The sequence below is a fragment of the Colletotrichum siamense genome, assembly GCF_013390195.1.
Source record: "Colletotrichum siamense strain Cg363 chromosome Unknown KSG_Cg363_contig09, whole genome shotgun sequence".
NCBI classification, from domain to species: domain Eukaryota; kingdom Fungi; phylum Ascomycota; class Sordariomycetes; order Glomerellales; family Glomerellaceae; genus Colletotrichum; species Colletotrichum siamense.
Genome location: NW_023501022.1, coordinates 1,371,616 through 1,389,741, shown reverse-complemented (window position 1 = coordinate 1,389,741; position 18,126 = coordinate 1,371,616). Strand labels below are relative to the sequence as shown.

General features: G+C 54.3%; 4 protein-coding genes across 4 annotated transcripts; 1 reads left to right on the top strand and 3 right to left on the bottom strand.

Moving 5' to 3' along the window:
• Window positions 1-724: 724 nt before the first annotated feature.
• CGCS363_v013101 (uncharacterized protein) lies at window positions 725-2,646 on the top strand (the record flags this gene model as incomplete). The annotated part of the gene is made up of 2 exons (XM_036644950.1): window positions 725-1,033; window positions 1,135-2,646. The coding sequence occupies 2 exons, from the start codon at window positions 725-727 to the stop codon at window positions 2,644-2,646; spliced, it is 1,821 nt and encodes a 606-aa protein (XP_036489829.1).
• A 2,909-nt stretch (window positions 2,647-5,555) lies between these two features.
• CGCS363_v013100 (uncharacterized protein) lies at window positions 5,556-6,563 on the bottom strand (the record flags this gene model as incomplete). The annotated part of the gene is made up of 1 exon (XM_036644949.1): window positions 5,556-6,563. The coding sequence occupies one exon, from the start codon at window positions 6,561-6,563 to the stop codon at window positions 5,556-5,558; it is 1,008 nt and encodes a 335-aa protein (XP_036489830.1).
• Window positions 6,564-12,464: 5,901 nt separating this feature from the next.
• TDA6-0 (putative vacuolar protein sorting-associated protein TDA6) lies at window positions 12,465-14,090 on the bottom strand (the record flags this gene model as incomplete). The annotated part of the gene is made up of 1 exon (XM_036644948.1): window positions 12,465-14,090. One exon carries the CDS (start codon window positions 14,088-14,090, stop codon window positions 12,465-12,467), a length of 1,626 nt encoding a protein of 541 aa, XP_036489692.1.
• A 2,799-nt stretch (window positions 14,091-16,889) lies between these two features.
• Window positions 16,890-18,096, bottom strand: CGCS363_v013098 (uncharacterized protein; the record flags this gene model as incomplete). Its single annotated transcript, XM_036644947.1, has 2 exons — window positions 16,890-17,882; window positions 17,950-18,096. 2 exons carry the CDS (start codon window positions 18,094-18,096, stop codon window positions 16,890-16,892), a joined length of 1,140 nt encoding a protein of 379 aa, XP_036489693.1.
• Window positions 18,097-18,126: the final 30 nt, after the last annotated feature.

Genomic DNA, 18,126 nt, shown 5'->3' with positions numbered 1-18,126 from the left:
CAATGCCCTTTCGCTGCAGAAGATGCAATCAAATAGAAAAAGGGTTTTGACATGATGCGTATTGATCGAAACCTTTGGGTCCGCAGATGCCGCCGACCGGAGATGGTCGGGAGGCTCCGCAACCGTAACCTAAACGGCCGTTAGTTCCCCAGAATTCCCGACTTCAATGGCGACGAGAAAAGGACGGAGACCGCCCGCTTGGCCGGCGCCGTGATCGGCTTTGGTGGGGTGGTGTCGCCACTTTTCTTTGCGTAGTGTCCTGCCTGCCAACCTGTCGTGAGGCGGTCTGCACTTGACGAGAAAAGTCTGCGACGTTAATTGAACCCGGCGTTAAGACGATTTTTTTGCTGGCGGGAGAGATCAGAAGTGCTGACTCTTGTTGCAAGCTTTCCCTTGGTTGACGGCACGCGCTTTCCGTTTCGTTTGATTCCAGTCGTGGGCTTACCCGACCCCGGCTCCATCCCGTCCCGTCGCAGATCGGGGTTTTGCCGATGGGGAAAGGACCTCCCCATTAGAACATCTTGTTGCCTCTTTTGTACCCGTCAATCTTTCTTCTTGCATCCTCATTACAACTTAGAGCCTCAACATCATTCGTGTAGTGCTTAGATCGACGTCGTTCATTGCCCGAATAGATTCCTGCAGCAGTAGTCGGACGTGCCTATCTGCGCAGCTCGGTACGCATCATCCGCATCATCCGCATCCACCACCACCTCGACGGCAGGCCATGCCGCCGCGCACGGAAGACGAGCCGGTGCAGACACCGCCGTATCACGACGATGCCGACTCCGAACGAGAGGACGAGTCCGAAGATGAGGGTGAAGGGGCGCGCATGCTGAGGACTCTCGATGGGTCCGGGCCTGAAGTTGAGGCTGCGCCTGGCGCCGCGCTCTCACACCCGCGAGAGGAGGAGGAGCTGCTCAAGCCGCCCGAGAAGCCCAAGCCCATCGCGTGGCGCGATCTGCCGCAGAAGCAGCAGTTGTTGGTCATTACGCTTACGAGGTTGAGTGAGCCGCTGGTGCAGACTTCACTGCAGGTTCGTCCCTCTCATTCTGACCCCGCTCTCATCTCACGCCTCATATGAGATTCAAGTCTTGGCAAGAGGATGAACATAAATGTCACTAACACAGCTCGTAGTCCTACATGTTCTACCAACTTAAGTGGTTTGACCCGACGCTCCCGGACTCGGTCATCTCCTCCCAGGCTGGCATCCTCCACGCCTCCTTCACCGCAGCCCAGTTCATCACGGCCATGATCTGGGGCCGCCTCGCCGACTCGAAGCGTTTCGGCCGCAAGACCGTCCTCATGATCGGCCTCCTCGGCACGTGCCTGTCGTGCGTCGGCTTCGGCTTCTCCCAGAGCTTCGCGCAGGCCCTCTTCTTCCGCTGCATCGGCGGCGCCACCAACGGCAACGTCGGCGTCCTCCGGACCATGATAAGCGAAATCGTCCGCGAGAAGAAGTTCCAGGCCCGCGCCTTCATCCTGCTGCCCATGACCTTCAACATCGGCGTCATCATCGGGCCCATCCTCGGCGGCATCCTCTCCGACCCCGCAGGCAGCCACCCGGGCCTCTTTGGCGACGTGGAGTTCTTCAAGAAGTACCCCTACGCGACGCCGAATCTGCTGAGCGCGGTGTTCCTCTCCTGCGCAGCGTTGAGCGTGTGGCTGTGCCTTGACGAGACGCTCGACGCCCTCCGCGAAGAGGGCCCGGACCCGGGACGCCGCCTCGGCTCGAGCATCGCGAACCTCCTCCGCAGAGTCTGGACCCGGCTCCGCCACGGCCGCCGCGGCGCGATACGGCTCGACGACGCGGCCTACGCCCAGCTGCAGTCCAGCTCCGCCAGCAGCACCGACGTCGAAATGTCCCCCGAACACCCCGCACCCAACAAGAGACCCAAGCCGCGGTACACCCACCGCCTGCCCTTCCGGCGCATCTTCACCCGCAACGTCATCATGACCTTCTCCGCGCACTTCTTCCTCGCCTTCCACGTCGGCACCTTCAACGCGCTCTGGTTCGTCTTCCTCTCGACCCCGACCTCGACCTCCCCGCCGCACCTCCCCTTCCGCTTCACCGGCGGCCTACGCATGCCCCCGCAGAGCGTCGGCCTCGCCATGGCCATCCTCGGCGTCATCGGCATCACCCTCCAGCTCTTCGTGTACCCGCGCCTCTCCGCGCGCCTCGGCACCGTCCGCGCGTGGCGGCTGTTCCTCTACTTCTTCCCGCTGACGTACTTCCTCGTGCCGTATCTGTCGGTGGTGCCGACCACGCCGTCCGCGCCGCCGCCGGGGCCGAAAGGCGGGCCGGCGATCTGGTTCGCCATCGTCGGTGTCTTGCTGTTCCAGGTGCTGGGGCGCACGTTCGCGCTGCCGGGGCAGACGATCCTGATCAACAACTGCACGCCGCACCCGAGCGTGCTGGGCACGATACACGGGCTCGGGCAGAGCGTGAGCAGCGCGGCGCGGACGATCGGGCCGGTGCTGTGCGGGTGGCTGTACGGGCAGGGCCTGGCGGGCGGGGTTGTCGGCGCGGTGTGGTGGGGGTTGGCGGGGGTGGCGGTGTTGGGGGTGCTGGCGAGCTGGGTTGTGTGGGAGGGGGATGGGCATGAGATTGTGTTGGAAGGGGATGAGGAGGAGGAGGAGGTGAGGTGAGAGAAGGTGGAGGGTTGTGTAGATAGGTAATGACTATGGATAGACATTAATTCTTAGTATTTTCTGGTGCGATGGTTGTGTGCTGGGTGTAAGTGTGATATTTGGTATTCCGAGTGGCTTGGAAGGTATGTTGAGTATGTTGGGAGGGGTATATAATCGAGCCTGTCGCTGTGGGACGCAGAAATCCAGCCCGCGCGGAATTGGCTTCCAAAAGACTTCGCAAGAAGTAAGAACTTTGGCTCTACTGGTTCAGAACACTTTGTGGGTCAGAGACAAACAATGGTGTCGAAGAGTTGAGACTTGGTTGTCATCGCTCAAATGAATACTCGTGGATAGTCTCCGGACAGAGATGAGGACCACCGTCTGGAACGATGAGCCAAGGTAGCTAGATCATTGACTTTGGAGCTGTGGGAGACGATGGCAAAAACATGCTTCATGGAGTAGAGCGACGGAGGAGTTTTACGACTATCCTCCACCAATTGCTTGTTTGCGGTTGCTCAGCCGGGGAATGTTGGTGTATTTATATGCATCATGAGCCGCTCTCATGTCGTGCGTGATGAGCGAGGCGAAGGTGGGAACCAGGTATATATTTCAAGTGATTGGTGGTTTCGTTGGTGGCATGACAGATGATGCATTTTGAACGTTGTTTCTGGAATGGATATGCGCGACAGCCCCGGCTGCAGGGTCTTGCTGATGATATTGGACCAGATGAGGTTGATTATCGTCGAAGACTAGCTTGAAGGTTGATTGTATCTTGCCGGCCTTGACCTTTGTCTTTGGCTTATTCGAAGGCGACGCCGGGCGAGGATGAGTATGGGTGTGAATGTCAGGGGAGAATTAGGAAGTTGAGATCTGTGTGCAGGATGAACAGGCTAAGGAGTGAGGCAGCAGAGGCAGTAGAGGCACCCTTGCTATGGTCCGACGCGATTGCTCCTTTTGGTTTCTTGTGTTTTCTTATGACGACTGTATATTTATATACGTCAAGAACCGGCTCTCATACCGTTGTATGGTAGGTCACAGGACTTGCGATGACCAATTTTTTATCTGTTTTGCGTGGTAAGTCTGGTGGCAGCAGACCAACAATCGATACTTCGTTCGAAGACGTGGCGCCGTTTTCTTGGCCTCATGCTTGGCCGTCTCCCTGCTTTGAGGGTTGTTGAGGTGTGGTCTCTCATTTGAAGTAGAAGACCACACTAGAAGGAGGTTGAATGAGACGAAGTTGGAAGTTATGGTTCTATGACCTCTCTATTGGAGGAAGAGAACCGCATCCAAGGATTGGAATAAGTGGTTGTGGTGTTGCGGGGAGAAGGTATCTGGGCTCTGGAAGGCGAACTCGTATTCCTTTTTGAATATCTCCTATGTTGGCCTATAGAGGTGTCTCTAGCCCGGTCCAAGCGGGCCTCGTGAATACAATTATAGAGAAGCTGAAAACGTGTACCCGTAGACTGGTAATCTGCTAGGTACGAAAAAGCAACCAAAAGTTGAAATGAAGGGGGAATGGTCAAGAAGATGCTGCGCAAAGAATGAGGGGAGCGCAGGGGGATCAAGACGTGTCTTCAGAGATGGTGCTGGAGATCGTAGGAAACATCGCAACCAGACTGAACCCTGATTTAATCTGCTGCGATTTTCTCTCTCGTCATTTTTCGTAAGGTCAGATACTTATATCGATGAACATACGAATATTCCGCAAGGGACAGATTACGAGAGCTTGGCAAAGGCAATCATGACCGCCACATGTGCGTGCGAACATGTGGCACGACATTGGTCGAAATCACGGGCAGTATCACTCGCACGTCCGCCTCTATCAGACCAAGATAGAACATGCGTTTACTGGAGGGTAGCATTATTTAAGTTCCATCAGTTGACGGGGTACATTTGAAATCTCAACCCCAGCAAATGCTGATTCCAGGGCACTGTTGTGAAATGTCCCGACTTGAGGTGCTGCATTGTCCTGCCTGTGTAGAGACTTATCATACTCTGGGTTGCCTACGACTTGTCATCATGGTGATATTCAACGCTAGACATTTGCACTTTATCGCCGTTTTTCAAGTTCTGCAGTGTATCAGTGAACGTAACATCGAAGGAACGAGAGAAAGTCGGCTTGTTCAGAGAGAGCAGTGAGAGCACCTGGAGATGAAGTTCACCTTCTTTTCGAATCAGGTATGAATCTATACCTAACAAGAAGAATTAAGAAATGAATTCATTGCTTGTGCCTTCTGAACAAAAACCAATGGTGATGGGAATATATATGTCTCTGTACGCGCGCGCAAGTGTGATTGAATCTGAATGAGTCATATCTTCCCTGTTAACAACAGAACACCTAGTATGCATAGTCTCAATCGAAATTGATCTATTCATATGGATTGAAAGCAACACCGAAGCGCTGACAAAAAGAAGAGGGAACGTTCATAAACCAGAAGAAAACTTCACAATGGCCCCGTCCTCTCCGACCACAAAGTCAAGAATTATCCGTAAAGATCCTGGGGGCGCCATTATGGCTGGCTAAAAAACACTAGGAATGCTATTGAAATCTCTGAGACACAACCACAACCCTCGTACGGGCCGTTGCCTTTTATTCAGTTCTCAGTTCGTTCTCATGGCTAGGGAAAGCTAGACATGTGTAGACTTATACATGTACAAGTTCCGTCTAGCTGATGAAGTCGGCGCCGCTTTCTCTCGGCTTTTCCTATGATGTATTACGAGGTTTGAAAAATATGAAGATGTCTAACTATGCCCCTAACTCAAACTGTTTTCCCAAGTTACCCCTGTGCGGATGGCTATTGTCCCAGTAATAGCAGATCGTGCAGAACTGGAGATTGACAACCGAGTCAAAGACAAACAGTTCAGCTTACTTAAACATTCCTATCAGCTGCGACGGTGATCTCATCCAGCTTGGATTTCACTCCAATTCACTCAAACATCTGCCACTGGTTCTGCAAATGCTCAATCTGGATCAGAGTCCCCCAAGACTGGTCCCTGAGACCATTCATCTCCCGCTGGTACGCTGCACTTGTGACCCCCTCGGTCGTCGCATGCCATCCCAGCGTGCTATTCCCGTGCTCATACCCGTCAGTCGTACCAAAAAGCACCCTGGCGCTCTGCATACTGCCCCATACGGCGCTCTGGGTGCCGGCATTCAAGGACTGCACGACCTGCATCTCGTGTACCACTCTCAGCCGCCGGATCTCCACAACCGTCTGGATGTACATCTGGATTCTCGTCCTAGAGAACTCCACGAGCCTACCTGCGTTGCCGACTTCACAGGCTTCCACCCACTTCTGTCGCATGCGCCGAGAGTACATGCAGCACATCCTGGTGTCTGGCACGATCTGTTTGTGATATTCCATTGGCAGACTGGAGGCGGCGGGATGTGCGTCTTTGCAGAAGGTCACCCAGCACTCTGGGCAGATTGTGCAGTCGTCCCAGCCGTACCACTTGCCGTTCGTAATCTTACCATCTCCGGCGCATGGTGGAACATCCGCGAACCTGTGAACCCAGTTGGAGTATCTTGACCAGACACCCGTCTCAAGAGCCTCCTGCCAGCGATGAATATGCTCCGTCCATCGCGGATTTGAGGGATGAAGACTACAGACAAATGGCTTTGTAGGGTCTACACCTCTTGCTACCTCATAGAATCGATCAAGCTTGAGAGGGCTGACCCACGCCGCGTGACAAGCCGGGCAGATTCTGAAGTCCTCGGGCGCGTTGCCGCCAGCTAAGGTGTACCACGTATCTCGGGAGGTTCCTTTCTCGGTACAAGGGGCGTTCGCTAGGATAGTCTTTGCTGCTATGACAAGAGCATCGATGTTTTTCAGGTCTTTAGCCATGGACATGGCCGCAGCCAGAGGGAAGTTGTTCGTCACGCTGCAGAGCCAGGGTTCGGGTTCTTGTATGCGATGGCCGAGTGCCACCTCCATCCAGTTCGGTCCCTTGGGAATGGATTCTACAGGAATGAATTCGAATTCATAGCCAAGTGGTGTGGATGCCAAATTCTCGTCGAAGCATTTCTCGCATATTTTGAGGTTGGGTACGCGTCCGCCGGATAAGCGCACCCATTTCCGCGATAATGGGGAGACGGCTAGTCCTTTCTCGCACTTTGGGAGATTTAGGTACTTGATAGTCGATTGTATCCAGTCTTCCCAAGTACGAGTCAAGGAGTAGTTGATCAAGATCCGACCGATGTAGGGAATGCAGATATCGCACGCCCAAACGTCGTCTTCTGCTTGAGTTGAGTCGTAGATTGCCCAATTGTGGTGGAAAGCTGTGCCTAGGATCACCTCTTCGAAGCACGCCTCGCATGAAAGGAAGCCATTTAGTCTTATATCTAGTGGCTTGAACCACTTGACGCCAGCAGTTCCTTTCACGCCGCCTACACCGTGGCAATCTTGGATGCTGAGACGCTTCGTCATGTAGTCTCGAAGAGGCTGCGGATCTAGCGTTTTGATGTACTGAGGAATGAGGACTTTCGTAGCTCGATGCGCCTTCAAGCCACATGCCCCTCTGGGCCTCCGAACACGTCTGAAGGAGACTGAAAGGGGGGTAGCTGCAAGGTACATCTCGTAGCAGCAGGTGCAGATGGTGAAATTTGGGATGTCAGGGAGATGATACCAATCTGTCTCGTAGTCGACGACTCGTGATTCCGGGCAGTCCCACATGACATCGTTGGGCTTGCCGTCTTCAGAAATGATGGGTATCGGCACTGCTCTTCTCCATCCATCGAGGGCAGGGTCTGAGCTCTTCGATGTGATTGTTCGTGTAGGGCTGCTCTGAAAGCTGGTATTTTCTTGCCGAGAACGGACTTGCTCAGTATTTGTAGTTGGTGGCTGCTGAACAGAGAGCGGCGAGTCTCTGGATTCTGGTCGCTGCCCAGAAGGTGCCGGTGCAGGTCTCAGGGGTAAGTTATGAATCAGCATCGAAGAGGCTGTTGATTCGGAGCTGGTAGATACACTTGCCACAGCATCCTTGAAGTTGCTTTGGCCATTATCCGGATTACCACCTTCAAGGGGTATCTTTTGGGGTGTGGGTGGCGGAGGTGGATAGGATGTGTGCTGCTGATCGGCTGGTGCGACAGCTTCAGGACTGATTGCAGATGAAGAGGTTGATGTCTCTGCCTGCACCACATTGGATTGACCAAAGGGTTGGTAGTGATAAGGCTCACCGGTGATGTACTGAGCATCAGTTGGAACAACTTCATGGTTCTCCGCCGGTCGGGTGTTGACTGGTAACGGCGGTGGAGGGGGGTAGTGGTGATTCTGAGACGCTGGTGAAGGACCGCCATTGAACTGCGACTGAGGACTCTGGGAAGATGCCGCTGTAGAAATTGCGTATGCGCCCTGTTGATTCTGGCCTTGTGAGTTGTAATTCTGAACTGGTGAACCCGTGCTTGCAGGCGAGATAGATGAGATTGGTGGCAGGTTGACATTGGGTATCTGCGTTTGTGGTGATCCAGAGTCGCTGTGCTGCATTCGTTGACCTGGCTGGACTAGATACTGCGACAATCTCTGTTGGGCTTTGTTCTTGACATTCTGGTAGGAGCCAAGCAGCTTTTCGATCTTCAACCCAGCATCGAAGGGTTGAGATGCATGGGTCGTCGGACCAGGTGACTGTGAGACAGCGGTAGGAGAAGTTGGATGAGAATGCAATCCTTGAGCCGCATGTTGATACTGCCCTGACGGACTTGTCGCCCCGTATTGCGGTTGTTGAGGCCACTTCCCTGGATCATATCCTTGAGGAATGGCTGAGGGCGAGACGGGTGAACTGGGGTAAGAAGACTGCTGGTGCCCATGGCTCAAAGTCGACGTAGATGGAGACCCTCCGGTGCTTTGGGGCCCTTGAAGGTATTGAGACGGTTGGTATGGCGCGTGCGAGACCGCTGGTGGCGGCGGTGGAGGATAGCTAGCCGCCGGGCTAACGGCGCGCGGTGGGAGCGGGGGCGGGGACAGCGCGGCGGGCTGACCCGGAGGCGGCGGGAAGTAGGGGTAGCTGCGGGAATCCATCTATTCCGTTTATGAAGCAGAAAGCATAGGACTACCGGGATTGATGGTCTTGATTTCGTGTATGAAGAGGAAGAGTCTATGATATAGCACAATTAGCAACGGTGAAGGGATGAATGAAGCCTTGGCAGGCTTTCAGCTGAATAGACGCCAAGGAAACCTCAGCCCAGCGGGGCGTCGGGCTGAGACCTTACCGCCTGAGAGACTGTTGAGCAGGCAGAATTGTGAAGTTCAGCTGGTTTTTGGTTGTCTGGGGGTGACGCATCATGCCTCACGAGGGCTAGCGTCGTTCTTGGCTCAAGGCAGGTTGATGAGGGCGCGGCCATGCAAGCCGTTGAAAGCGGCACCCAAGGTTTATAGTAATTTTGAATAATGTCAGGTTGGCATTCGTCACTGCTGATGAACATCATATCATTCCTGAAAGACAAAAGAAAATAGTCTCGCTGGAATCCTCAATCAAATGATATGGTTATTCATCTCCATTACGTCAAAACTGGCAATTGTTCAGCCTGACAACGGCAGCGTTCAGGGAAATTAAGTTCATAAATATTTTAGCTTCAATGTATCCCAAAGAATCAGCGAAGAATGAAGACGTCGTGAATGAAATTTATGGTTACTTTAACAGCATCTGCATCGCTCATTCTGTACCGAAAAGAACGTCGTATCCAAGCTGTAGGATGCGGAACTTGATTCAACCGAAATCGTAACTTCACCTCCACAGTTCATTGTCTTAGGAAAGAATACCAAGAGTCCATCTTGTTCCAGTTATAGCCGTTGTGGGCGCAGTCTGCGAGCTCGCCACGGTGGAAGGACAGAAGAATACACGATGAAGACCCGGATTGAGAGCTTCAGAACGCTTCAATAGGCAGGCTACTTATAATAATGGTACTTTCGCACAGTTTATTCCTAGTCATCAAATGTTCATGACATGAGTCTTCGTCATCGCTTCGACCGACCGCCGACGGTATGTCGTAAGCGGTTGAACAGTATATTGGCTTTGTGTTTGGAAGCATTTGTAGATTTGCAGAGACATAATGCCCTTCATTCGTGTTGATGATGTTCAGCAACTTCACGAGAGCATTCCCACCCAAACATCCTAAGACGATACCTCCTAGTGTTGGACCAAGAGGCATCGCGATCACTTTGGCAAGCAAGTAACAAGTGACTACCCGGCAAACACTCGCGCAAGGCGCAAGGAGTTGGTAACTATTAATCTTAGAGAGGACGACAGGCCTACACATTGATTGGTTGGGAAAGTTCTCCTAAAGACTCACGCTCACTTATATAGCAAGATGATCCGCATCACATGTTGAACTGGAGTTCTAGAAGACCGGCTGATGTCCAATACCCATCACGTAGTTATATAAATAGCACACATCAATAGACGAAAGTAAATCTCAGCAATTAGAAAGTGCTATCGGGGTTGGGCGATGGTTCGACCTTTCTCAAGACCACGTGGCCCCGTACACTGCTATTTGAATCGTTGCCTACCTGTCGCTGTCCTCATACAGTCCGCTGAGCTAGGAAACGTCTCGCAAACACGTACGTATGTTGCATACGAATAGACGAGAAAACCAGGAAGATGAGGCCCAGAGACGCCACATTGGTGTGGAAACTTGTCAGCGAGTCACTGTCACCGACGCGATGAGAGGACGATGCGTGGTTGCCAGACTCGACCGAGGCAAGATGCACTGATTCCAAAAGACTCTGCAAACAAATATCGTGGCTGAGTGTATTGTCGATGTATTTGAGTTACCAAAAAGCATCCACTTTATACAAACAATTATGGATGTGGAACGACAGCTCTCAAGAAACTTCATGAAGGACTCAAGATACGCGTATCCTGGCATCAAGACCGTTGCCGCCAGCTAAATCCTGTACAACAAACACCCCCGGAGATCCAGCTAGCAAAGCTTGGCCACCAACAGGGTGTTTGCAACAATACTGCTGTCAATTGACCGGAGAAACATCGAACCTGTCGCAGACCCTGCCTCCAGATCATCGTCCAAAGCCCGGACAAATTGGCAGTATCATATAAAGACGGCTTAAACACCTTCCGTCGACCAGGAACACGCCAGAAATCAGAAAAGTCGCGACGCCCGAGGCGTGTCCATGTTTCATCAAAAACTGTCAGGAAGTCCCGACAACCTTCTTCGGTCATTTTCCAAGACGCTCACCCCATACATCCGCATCAAGCACCACCACGTACGACTCTAATAGAATACCCCCCAGACAGTCAAAGAGAAAGACGGAGATAATGCCATGTCTACATCCAAAGTTAGGGTAACAGCACAAAGAAGAGCCTCCGCATCTCAAGGTTATTAAAATCACTTCATTTACATGAAAAAGCTCGGAGAGCTGATTCTTATTTGTCTTGGTTGCCACCTATGTGAACAGATATCCGCGCTTTATAGAGAACTACCTCAACCGTTCTTTCGCCTACCAGTCCGAACAAAGTCAAAGATTTCAGACATTGGTGGTTCTATCTTTCCTTGCTACATGTACTGGAGTATAAATCTGGCGAGGATCCCAAGAGGATGAGGTCCATCCACAATGATAAGCCTCCGTGTCCCGCACGTCTACAAGCAGATCTACCTGAGGACAGGCACCAAGCTCGTAACGATCTAGGAGATCGTTGACAGCTAGCTACTACATCACATCTCACAAGCGCAGATATGGTAGCTCCATACTCGGGATACCCCATTGAGTATTGTAAACAACACCCAGCAACCGTGTAAAACTAGAGAGCTAGAATTAACGTCAATAAGCTGATGGGCCTCAGGTACGACATGCTCGAACCACAAGCGATTCAGCATTCCATAATTCAACAATTCAAGAAGATGCTTCCAGCAGCCAAACATGTCATGCAGGAGTATGTCGTAGAGAGTAGATTTCGACAATTACAGAACGGCTTTTGAACAAACAAGAGGGTATAGCAGTAAGTACCACGCAAAACCATGAACTGCACAAGGTCCAAAGGTCTTCTCAGCCAAGATGCCCACCCAAGGGCCAAGGCATAGGTATTTAAACATACCAAAGACAAGAACAAATCTCCCAAAATCATATGGGATTATATGTCCTTGGCGCCATTCTCAACCATCGCCGCGAAGACACTGACCAGGGTGCCTCCAGTCAAACGTCATGCTCACCCTGAACGACGACTGTCAAGTGTCCTCAAACATGACGAAGCCGCTTATTCCGTCCACGTATACATATCAAATACCGAAGACGGACGACACGACCAAGGTCAGCACATCTTAGGATGAAAAGCGCAAGTTCTGTGGTATGAAGCCCCGGAAGTTTCCACAAAATGCATCTGCAAGAGTTTGCTGTCGATCCAGACCCAGAGCGCAAGATCGTCTCAATATATAAAGACGAAAATCAGTCGAATAATCGCAGACGGCCTCCCTACTCTTCTCCGCCCTGAATACTCCTGTCACGACGCAACACATCCACCAGCAATGCATAGCACATGTTTTCAACTTTGATCTCTATTCAGTATCGTGGGGGTATCAATCCCAAGCTAATTCCAAAGCAGAAACACCGAGTAACCCGCAAAAACTCCGAAGACCCCAAAGGGCAAGCGCCAAAGCAGCGCCGCCTGGTGTCGCACCCAACCATATCTACATGAAGTCATAAACGAGCGTGTCCGTGAATGTATATGCGTAACCTCTAAAAAGGCCGCGATCGTCGCAGCGAACGTTGATCACGTGTGTTTGTAGTGATTCCAGTGAGGAATGTCTCATCTACCGTCTGTCCCTCTCATTCCATTACTCCCAATTTTGATACCAGAAAGATTTCGTAAAAGGAAAGCGCACGCTTCGTCTAGCTGTACCAGGTCTGTCCTGGCTTCAGGTTGTCGAGGATGCGGCAGCGGGTGGTGATACAGAGCTTCTCGCGATCGAGGCGCTTGAACTTGGGTCCCAGGGGACCAGAGACGTAGTGATACTGAGCAAAGAGACGCCATTGGCGCATATCGGCGAGACTGTAGAGCTTGTCACCCCACGGCCCGGCGTAATGGAACCAGGATGTTGGCGCGTCGGGGTTCTCTGCCGTCGGCACGAGGCTCGTGGGATTCTCCTTGCGGTGACCGCTCGCGACATCAACCTCATCGTCAAGATCGTCGTCAAGGTCCTCATCCAGATCCTGAGCGTAGTCATACCAATACGTGTAGGCGTTCTTGGCGGGATCCCAGAGAGGGCCCTTGTCGGTCACGTCCTTGAGCATCTTGAACGGCAAAACGTAGGGATGGTCGCCGGCCTGCGCGTACATGGCATGAGATCCAACAGCTGAGTAAATGACGGGGCGGTCGCCGCGCTTCTCGACGGCGTGGTACGTGTAAGCCTGGCCACCTTCGTGTTCAGAGAAGAAGATGCCACGGGGCACGCCGTTCTCGAAGCGCATCATGCAGTGCTCCCAGTCGCCAACGTGATTACCAAAGCGGATAGTCAAGACGGTCTGGCCGAGGTTGTACGAGTAAAAGAAGAACCAGAAGGCGTCGACGATACCGGAACCCTTGTCGACGAGGACGAGCACGGCGGGGGCCTTGGAGTAGCCTTCCTGATCGGGCTTGTGGGTAGGCGTGTCGGGCGGGGGCAGCGGCTTTTGGTCTCGGCGCCGGTTTTGGAAGCTGCCGGTGCGAGCGGAAGGAACGAAATGTGGGAACCGTCGAGGGTCTGAGATGCGGTAGACTGGGTGGTCGCGAGAGACATCGAACCACGTCGTGTCTTCGAGGGGAGATGATGGCACACGGTCGGACCGATCGGGGTCTTCTGTCGGGAGATCCTCATGGCCGTCGTCCTCACCGCCGTCTTCTTCGTCGTTCCAGGGCTCAGGTATGCCGACGTGGCTATGTAACCACTCAGGTCTCTGCTCGACGTCGTCGTCACTTGTCAAGTACACCATTCCGTCCTCCTTGTTAAGCTGATGCAAGTCTGACAGAAGCAGCGATTGGTTCAGCGCCTGCCTCTCAAGGTACGGCGTCATGTGCTTGATGTGTTCCGCAATGTCGGCGGGCCAAAAGTTCTCGCCCGAGTACAGGTGAACCAGCGGCGCATACTTGAGGACGTAGTCGGGGATCTCCTTCAGCGTCTTCGCTTCGGTCTTGTCCTGCGGCGCCTTCTTCCTGGAGACCGATTCCCAGCCATTGTGCCGTCCCTCGTCATTGTACAGGGATCTGAGCTCAAGGCGCAACTCGTCGCCGTCGGTGTCGTTCTTGAATGGTAGCAGAGCCGCGGGATCCCATGACAGGTGGTGAATGCCGCAGAGACTAAGCCAGCGACAGGCCTGGCGATCAAGCCAATAAGGACTGCTGCTGATCCATCTCTTGTCCTCGCGCTGCTTGGCCGGGTCGGGCGGATTGGGGTTCAGGTACCGGGGCAAGAACCATGCCAGGAAGGAAATGGAGCCCACCACGGCGAGGAAGATGGTGATGCGGCGTAGATAGTACATCGGGAAGGTCGCAGAGTCGGCTCCAGGCCTGTTCGCAGGTTTATGAAGAGGTGGTTGAAGGAGAGACGAGCTGACGATGCAACGGACTGGCCGCGGCGAGGTGTAGGGCTTTTGCTTTTAGTTGATTCTTAGTCTGAGAGCTGGTTACGGAGGCTTAGTGATGGTTCGGAGGGGTCTCGGGATGCCGGCACGTCTTGCGAAAGCCAGCGGGGACTCGCACAGCATCACAACCTTGAGTAGCTGAGGGATTGGAAGCGTTGTCGGCAGCAATGAAGTTGTCAGGAGGTAGGAGGGAGGAGGGGGGTCGAGCGGAGACGCATGGCCAGTGGACGCTGAGGCCCCGTGGACGGTGTTTTGTGTCGTTGTTCAAGGGAAAGTTTGTGAGAGGAGGGGAGCAGCAAGCTTCGGGGTGGTTTTGGACGGGACGGGATAGATGGGAAAGGGAAGCTGGGATGTACCATACCTCTTGTAAGGCATGCGCATGCGGGCGACGCTGACACGCTGCGCTGTCGGGCATTACATGGACAGCGACCGACGGGAGCACACCTGGCAGCGCAGTGACAGCTGGGCAGCAGACACTTCAGCGAGAACGGCAGGGCGGCAGCGGCAGCGGCAACAGGCACCAGGGACGCTGCACCTAGTCGTGGGTGACCACCCCTGGCCGGGCTCGGCCAATGCAGCCGCCACCGACTGGTTGTCTGTTTAGACGCTAACCCGAACCAGACTCTGTGAGGATCTGGCCGACACCATAAGGAAGACATGCAGAAGTACAGGTACATTGCCGAGGTGGCAGCTGGCGGGATGTTTTGAGCAAGTTGAAAGGCATAGTGTAGGAGTGCGTCTTGGATGAGTTGTCAAGACACGCATCAACAAAACTCAAGAGAAGCCAAGCAGTAGAAATATCAAAAAGTGGCACATCTCACATCTCCATAAATCTAGTAGTACTGGACCATGGCAGACGAGCAACAGCAACAGCAACAGCAGTCACTGCATCACCACTCAACACAAGCCTCGAAGGACCAAACAACCATACCATCTCATTCGTCCTTCTCCTCCCAATTCATTGCAAGTGTTTTAGTCCCTGTCTCGACCAGTAGCGGCAAACCCGGAAGCTCCGGTAGTTGCGGTGGACCCCATCGGAGCCGTCCCGCGGCAGCCCATCGTATTCAGCGCCGGCCGCGGAACGCGATTCTGTCCATTGAAAAACAACCGGAAACCCTTTTTAGGATGCTTTGTCACTGCTGGTGTCCGCGGGCCATCGTCTTCAAAAAGCACCCGTTGCCGTAGCGGAAGCAACTCCAAAAGTGGCCGTCTTGAGACTAGCACAACCAAGCGTTGCAAAGTCACCTAACCCTCCCTCAGCCACCGGCGATCGCCTTTGCCCTCTTCAGAGATAGTCGGGCATCTCACATGAGCAGTAGGAGCGACGGTGCTGTCTATCGCACTTACTATCTACTACTAAATAGCAGATCACATCAACTGCCTCTATCTGTCTCCTCGTACAACCTGACGATCCACCTCAGAGTTCATCTCTTCGCCGCACTGAAACTTCCCACCAAAAAGTCGCCGTTGTACCTGTACATCCCCCCATCCCGCCACCCGCCAAAAGCCTGGCAGGAAAAAGGGTTCGAGATCGGCGGGAACCAGTTAAATCCCTGCAGATTTCCCACGAGGGGGCGGAACGATGCTCGATAGAGTGACCCAAAGGCGAAGGGCCCAGTTCGGTCTCTGCAGTGTGCGTGCAGCGTTTGCCTTGGCGGAGACTCGCTGCGACGCTGCCACCTGCTGATTTCTTTTTTTCCCCCTTCTCCCTCTCTTCTGCCGTCCTTCTGGCGGTGTCGTCTGTCTCCAGTCGACTCCACCAACTGAGTGGTTGGACGATACCCTGCTGCCCCTTTGCAGCAAGGGGGCGCCGCCGTCCGATTCCCGGTCGCCGTTGGAAACATTTCGCATCACGAGCGGCTTTGGCCCAACGGAAATTGCATGTGAGCTGGCAAGACTGCTGGCAAGGCGGTGGACGCTGGCCAGGCTGGCTGTCAAGCTGGGTGGACCACCGAACTGCGCGGTTTAGACGGAATGACATGCCGGGATGCTGGGGTCTTGAAGACGGGGCTTCACACTGCAAGAGCACTACTGCGGTAGACTCTGCGATGTTTTCGACTTTTTCGTTTTGCCTTATGTAAAAGTTGGTATTTTGAACTAATTTTGCCTCGGTTCTTGAGGCTTTTTTCCTTCCGCGATGCTTTTCGGGGAATGCACCGCTACCTTCTGAAGATACTTCCGCTTCACCACTTCCATCAAGACCTAATCTGTCTTCTCAAGTCGCGCATTCACGACGATCCAGTTCGTCATCAAGCCTTTGGCTTTCGATAGGATTTCCCATGTCTTCGAGCGAGTCGGGTGTCCACGATACCACCCCTCCCAGTCGTGACTTTTTTCCCTTCCACTCTCCAGCCTGACCACATCATGCAAGCCACGGCCATGCATGTCTCTCCCGCCCCTACTCATGTGGCACCCATCCCAGGATATGCCCGCCCGCCGAGCACCTCGAGCGCGCTCTCGTTTCATCCTACTGCCTCATCCGAATATGTTGCAACTCTTGCCTGTGCTGGGAAACTCGTGCCCATATGATTTTCCCCGAACTCAAAGCAAAATGGCAATTCAGCCAAACGCATTCGCCAGCTTTCCCATCTCCAAGTTCAGAAGGAGGGCGCATAACATCTTCCCAAACTCTTAATGGTCCGATCAGGAAGCCAAGCTCAGTAGCTCAAAACTTATCTCGATCTCATCTCGTAAACCTCATTCCTCGACCTCTTCGTAATCTTCAGAGTCGTTCTCGCTCCCATCCTCGTCGTCGTCGATGCCCGCCCCCGCATCCTTGTCCGCAGCCGGCTCTCCCAGCTCCGTCCACGATGCCGGCGTCGGCGTCGACAGCGCGGTTCCAGCTCCGGCCCCGGCTCCGGCCGCCGCAGCCACATCCGCCCCTCCCCTTCCACGGCCCCGGCGCTTACTGGGCCGCCCATCAGGCAGCGGCTTCCTCTTCTTCCTCCGCCCGCTCGTGCCGTCGTTAGCTGCCCTCGGCGCCGCGTGCGCATACACCGTGACCTCGTCCGTCTCGCCCCTCTTCTTTTTCAGCGCCATCAGGTTCTCCAGGAACCTCGTCTGCCGCTTCCGCTCGCCCGTCTTGTCCGCCGTGATGGGAATGTGAATCCCGTGCTGCCGCCGTATCTCCTCGAGCGGGTCGTCCTTGGCCGCCGCCTCGTGCCGCGGCTGCAGCCGCTTCTCCGTCGTGTTGATCCGCGCCCAGCTCGCCGCGAGCATGTCCACCCCGCCGGGCAGGTGCCGCAGCGACGGCAGCGGGTCCTCCGCGTCGTGCTCCGCGAACAGCACCTCCGTGCCCAGGTTGCGCGCCCACTGGCCCTCGAAGACTTTGCCCTTGTATGCGAACATGGGCTTGTCCGAGTGCAGGTCCAGGATCTGTATGTCCGCCGCCACGTCCGACTCGCCCAGGTCGTCCGCGGCGCCGGCGGCGGCGTTGTTGTTGTTGTTGTCACCCTTGTCCGCGTTGGGGTCGATCTGGCCCTGCTCCATGTCGCCGTCGTCTTCTGCCTCGGGCGCGGGCTCGTCGTCGTTCTCGTCGTCGGACAGGATGCGGTGGTGCTTGGGCTCATCGGGCTTCTTATGCGGGCCGGCCCAGTGTTTGTAGTGATACCCGCCGCGTCCGGATACGGGCGCGTTTCGTCTTCGCGTGAGGAGCTGGGGGATCGAGAGGTCGACGGTGAGGTAGTATGTCTAAAGTTGCGCGGCGTTAGCAGCCTGCCGTCTTCGTCCGCTCGTCTCGTGACGGCGAAGTTCCTACCTCGGTCTCGATGGTCGAGTACTCGTACTCCCACTCGGATTCATCGGCGTCGTCAAGATGACTGGGCGCTCGGAGAGGCTGGTCCACGGGCGCGGTCGCCGCCATCACGGGCGCAACAGCGTCCGTCGGCGCCGCGTTGCTCGCCATCGTTACCGCGTCGATCTGTGGAAGACGACT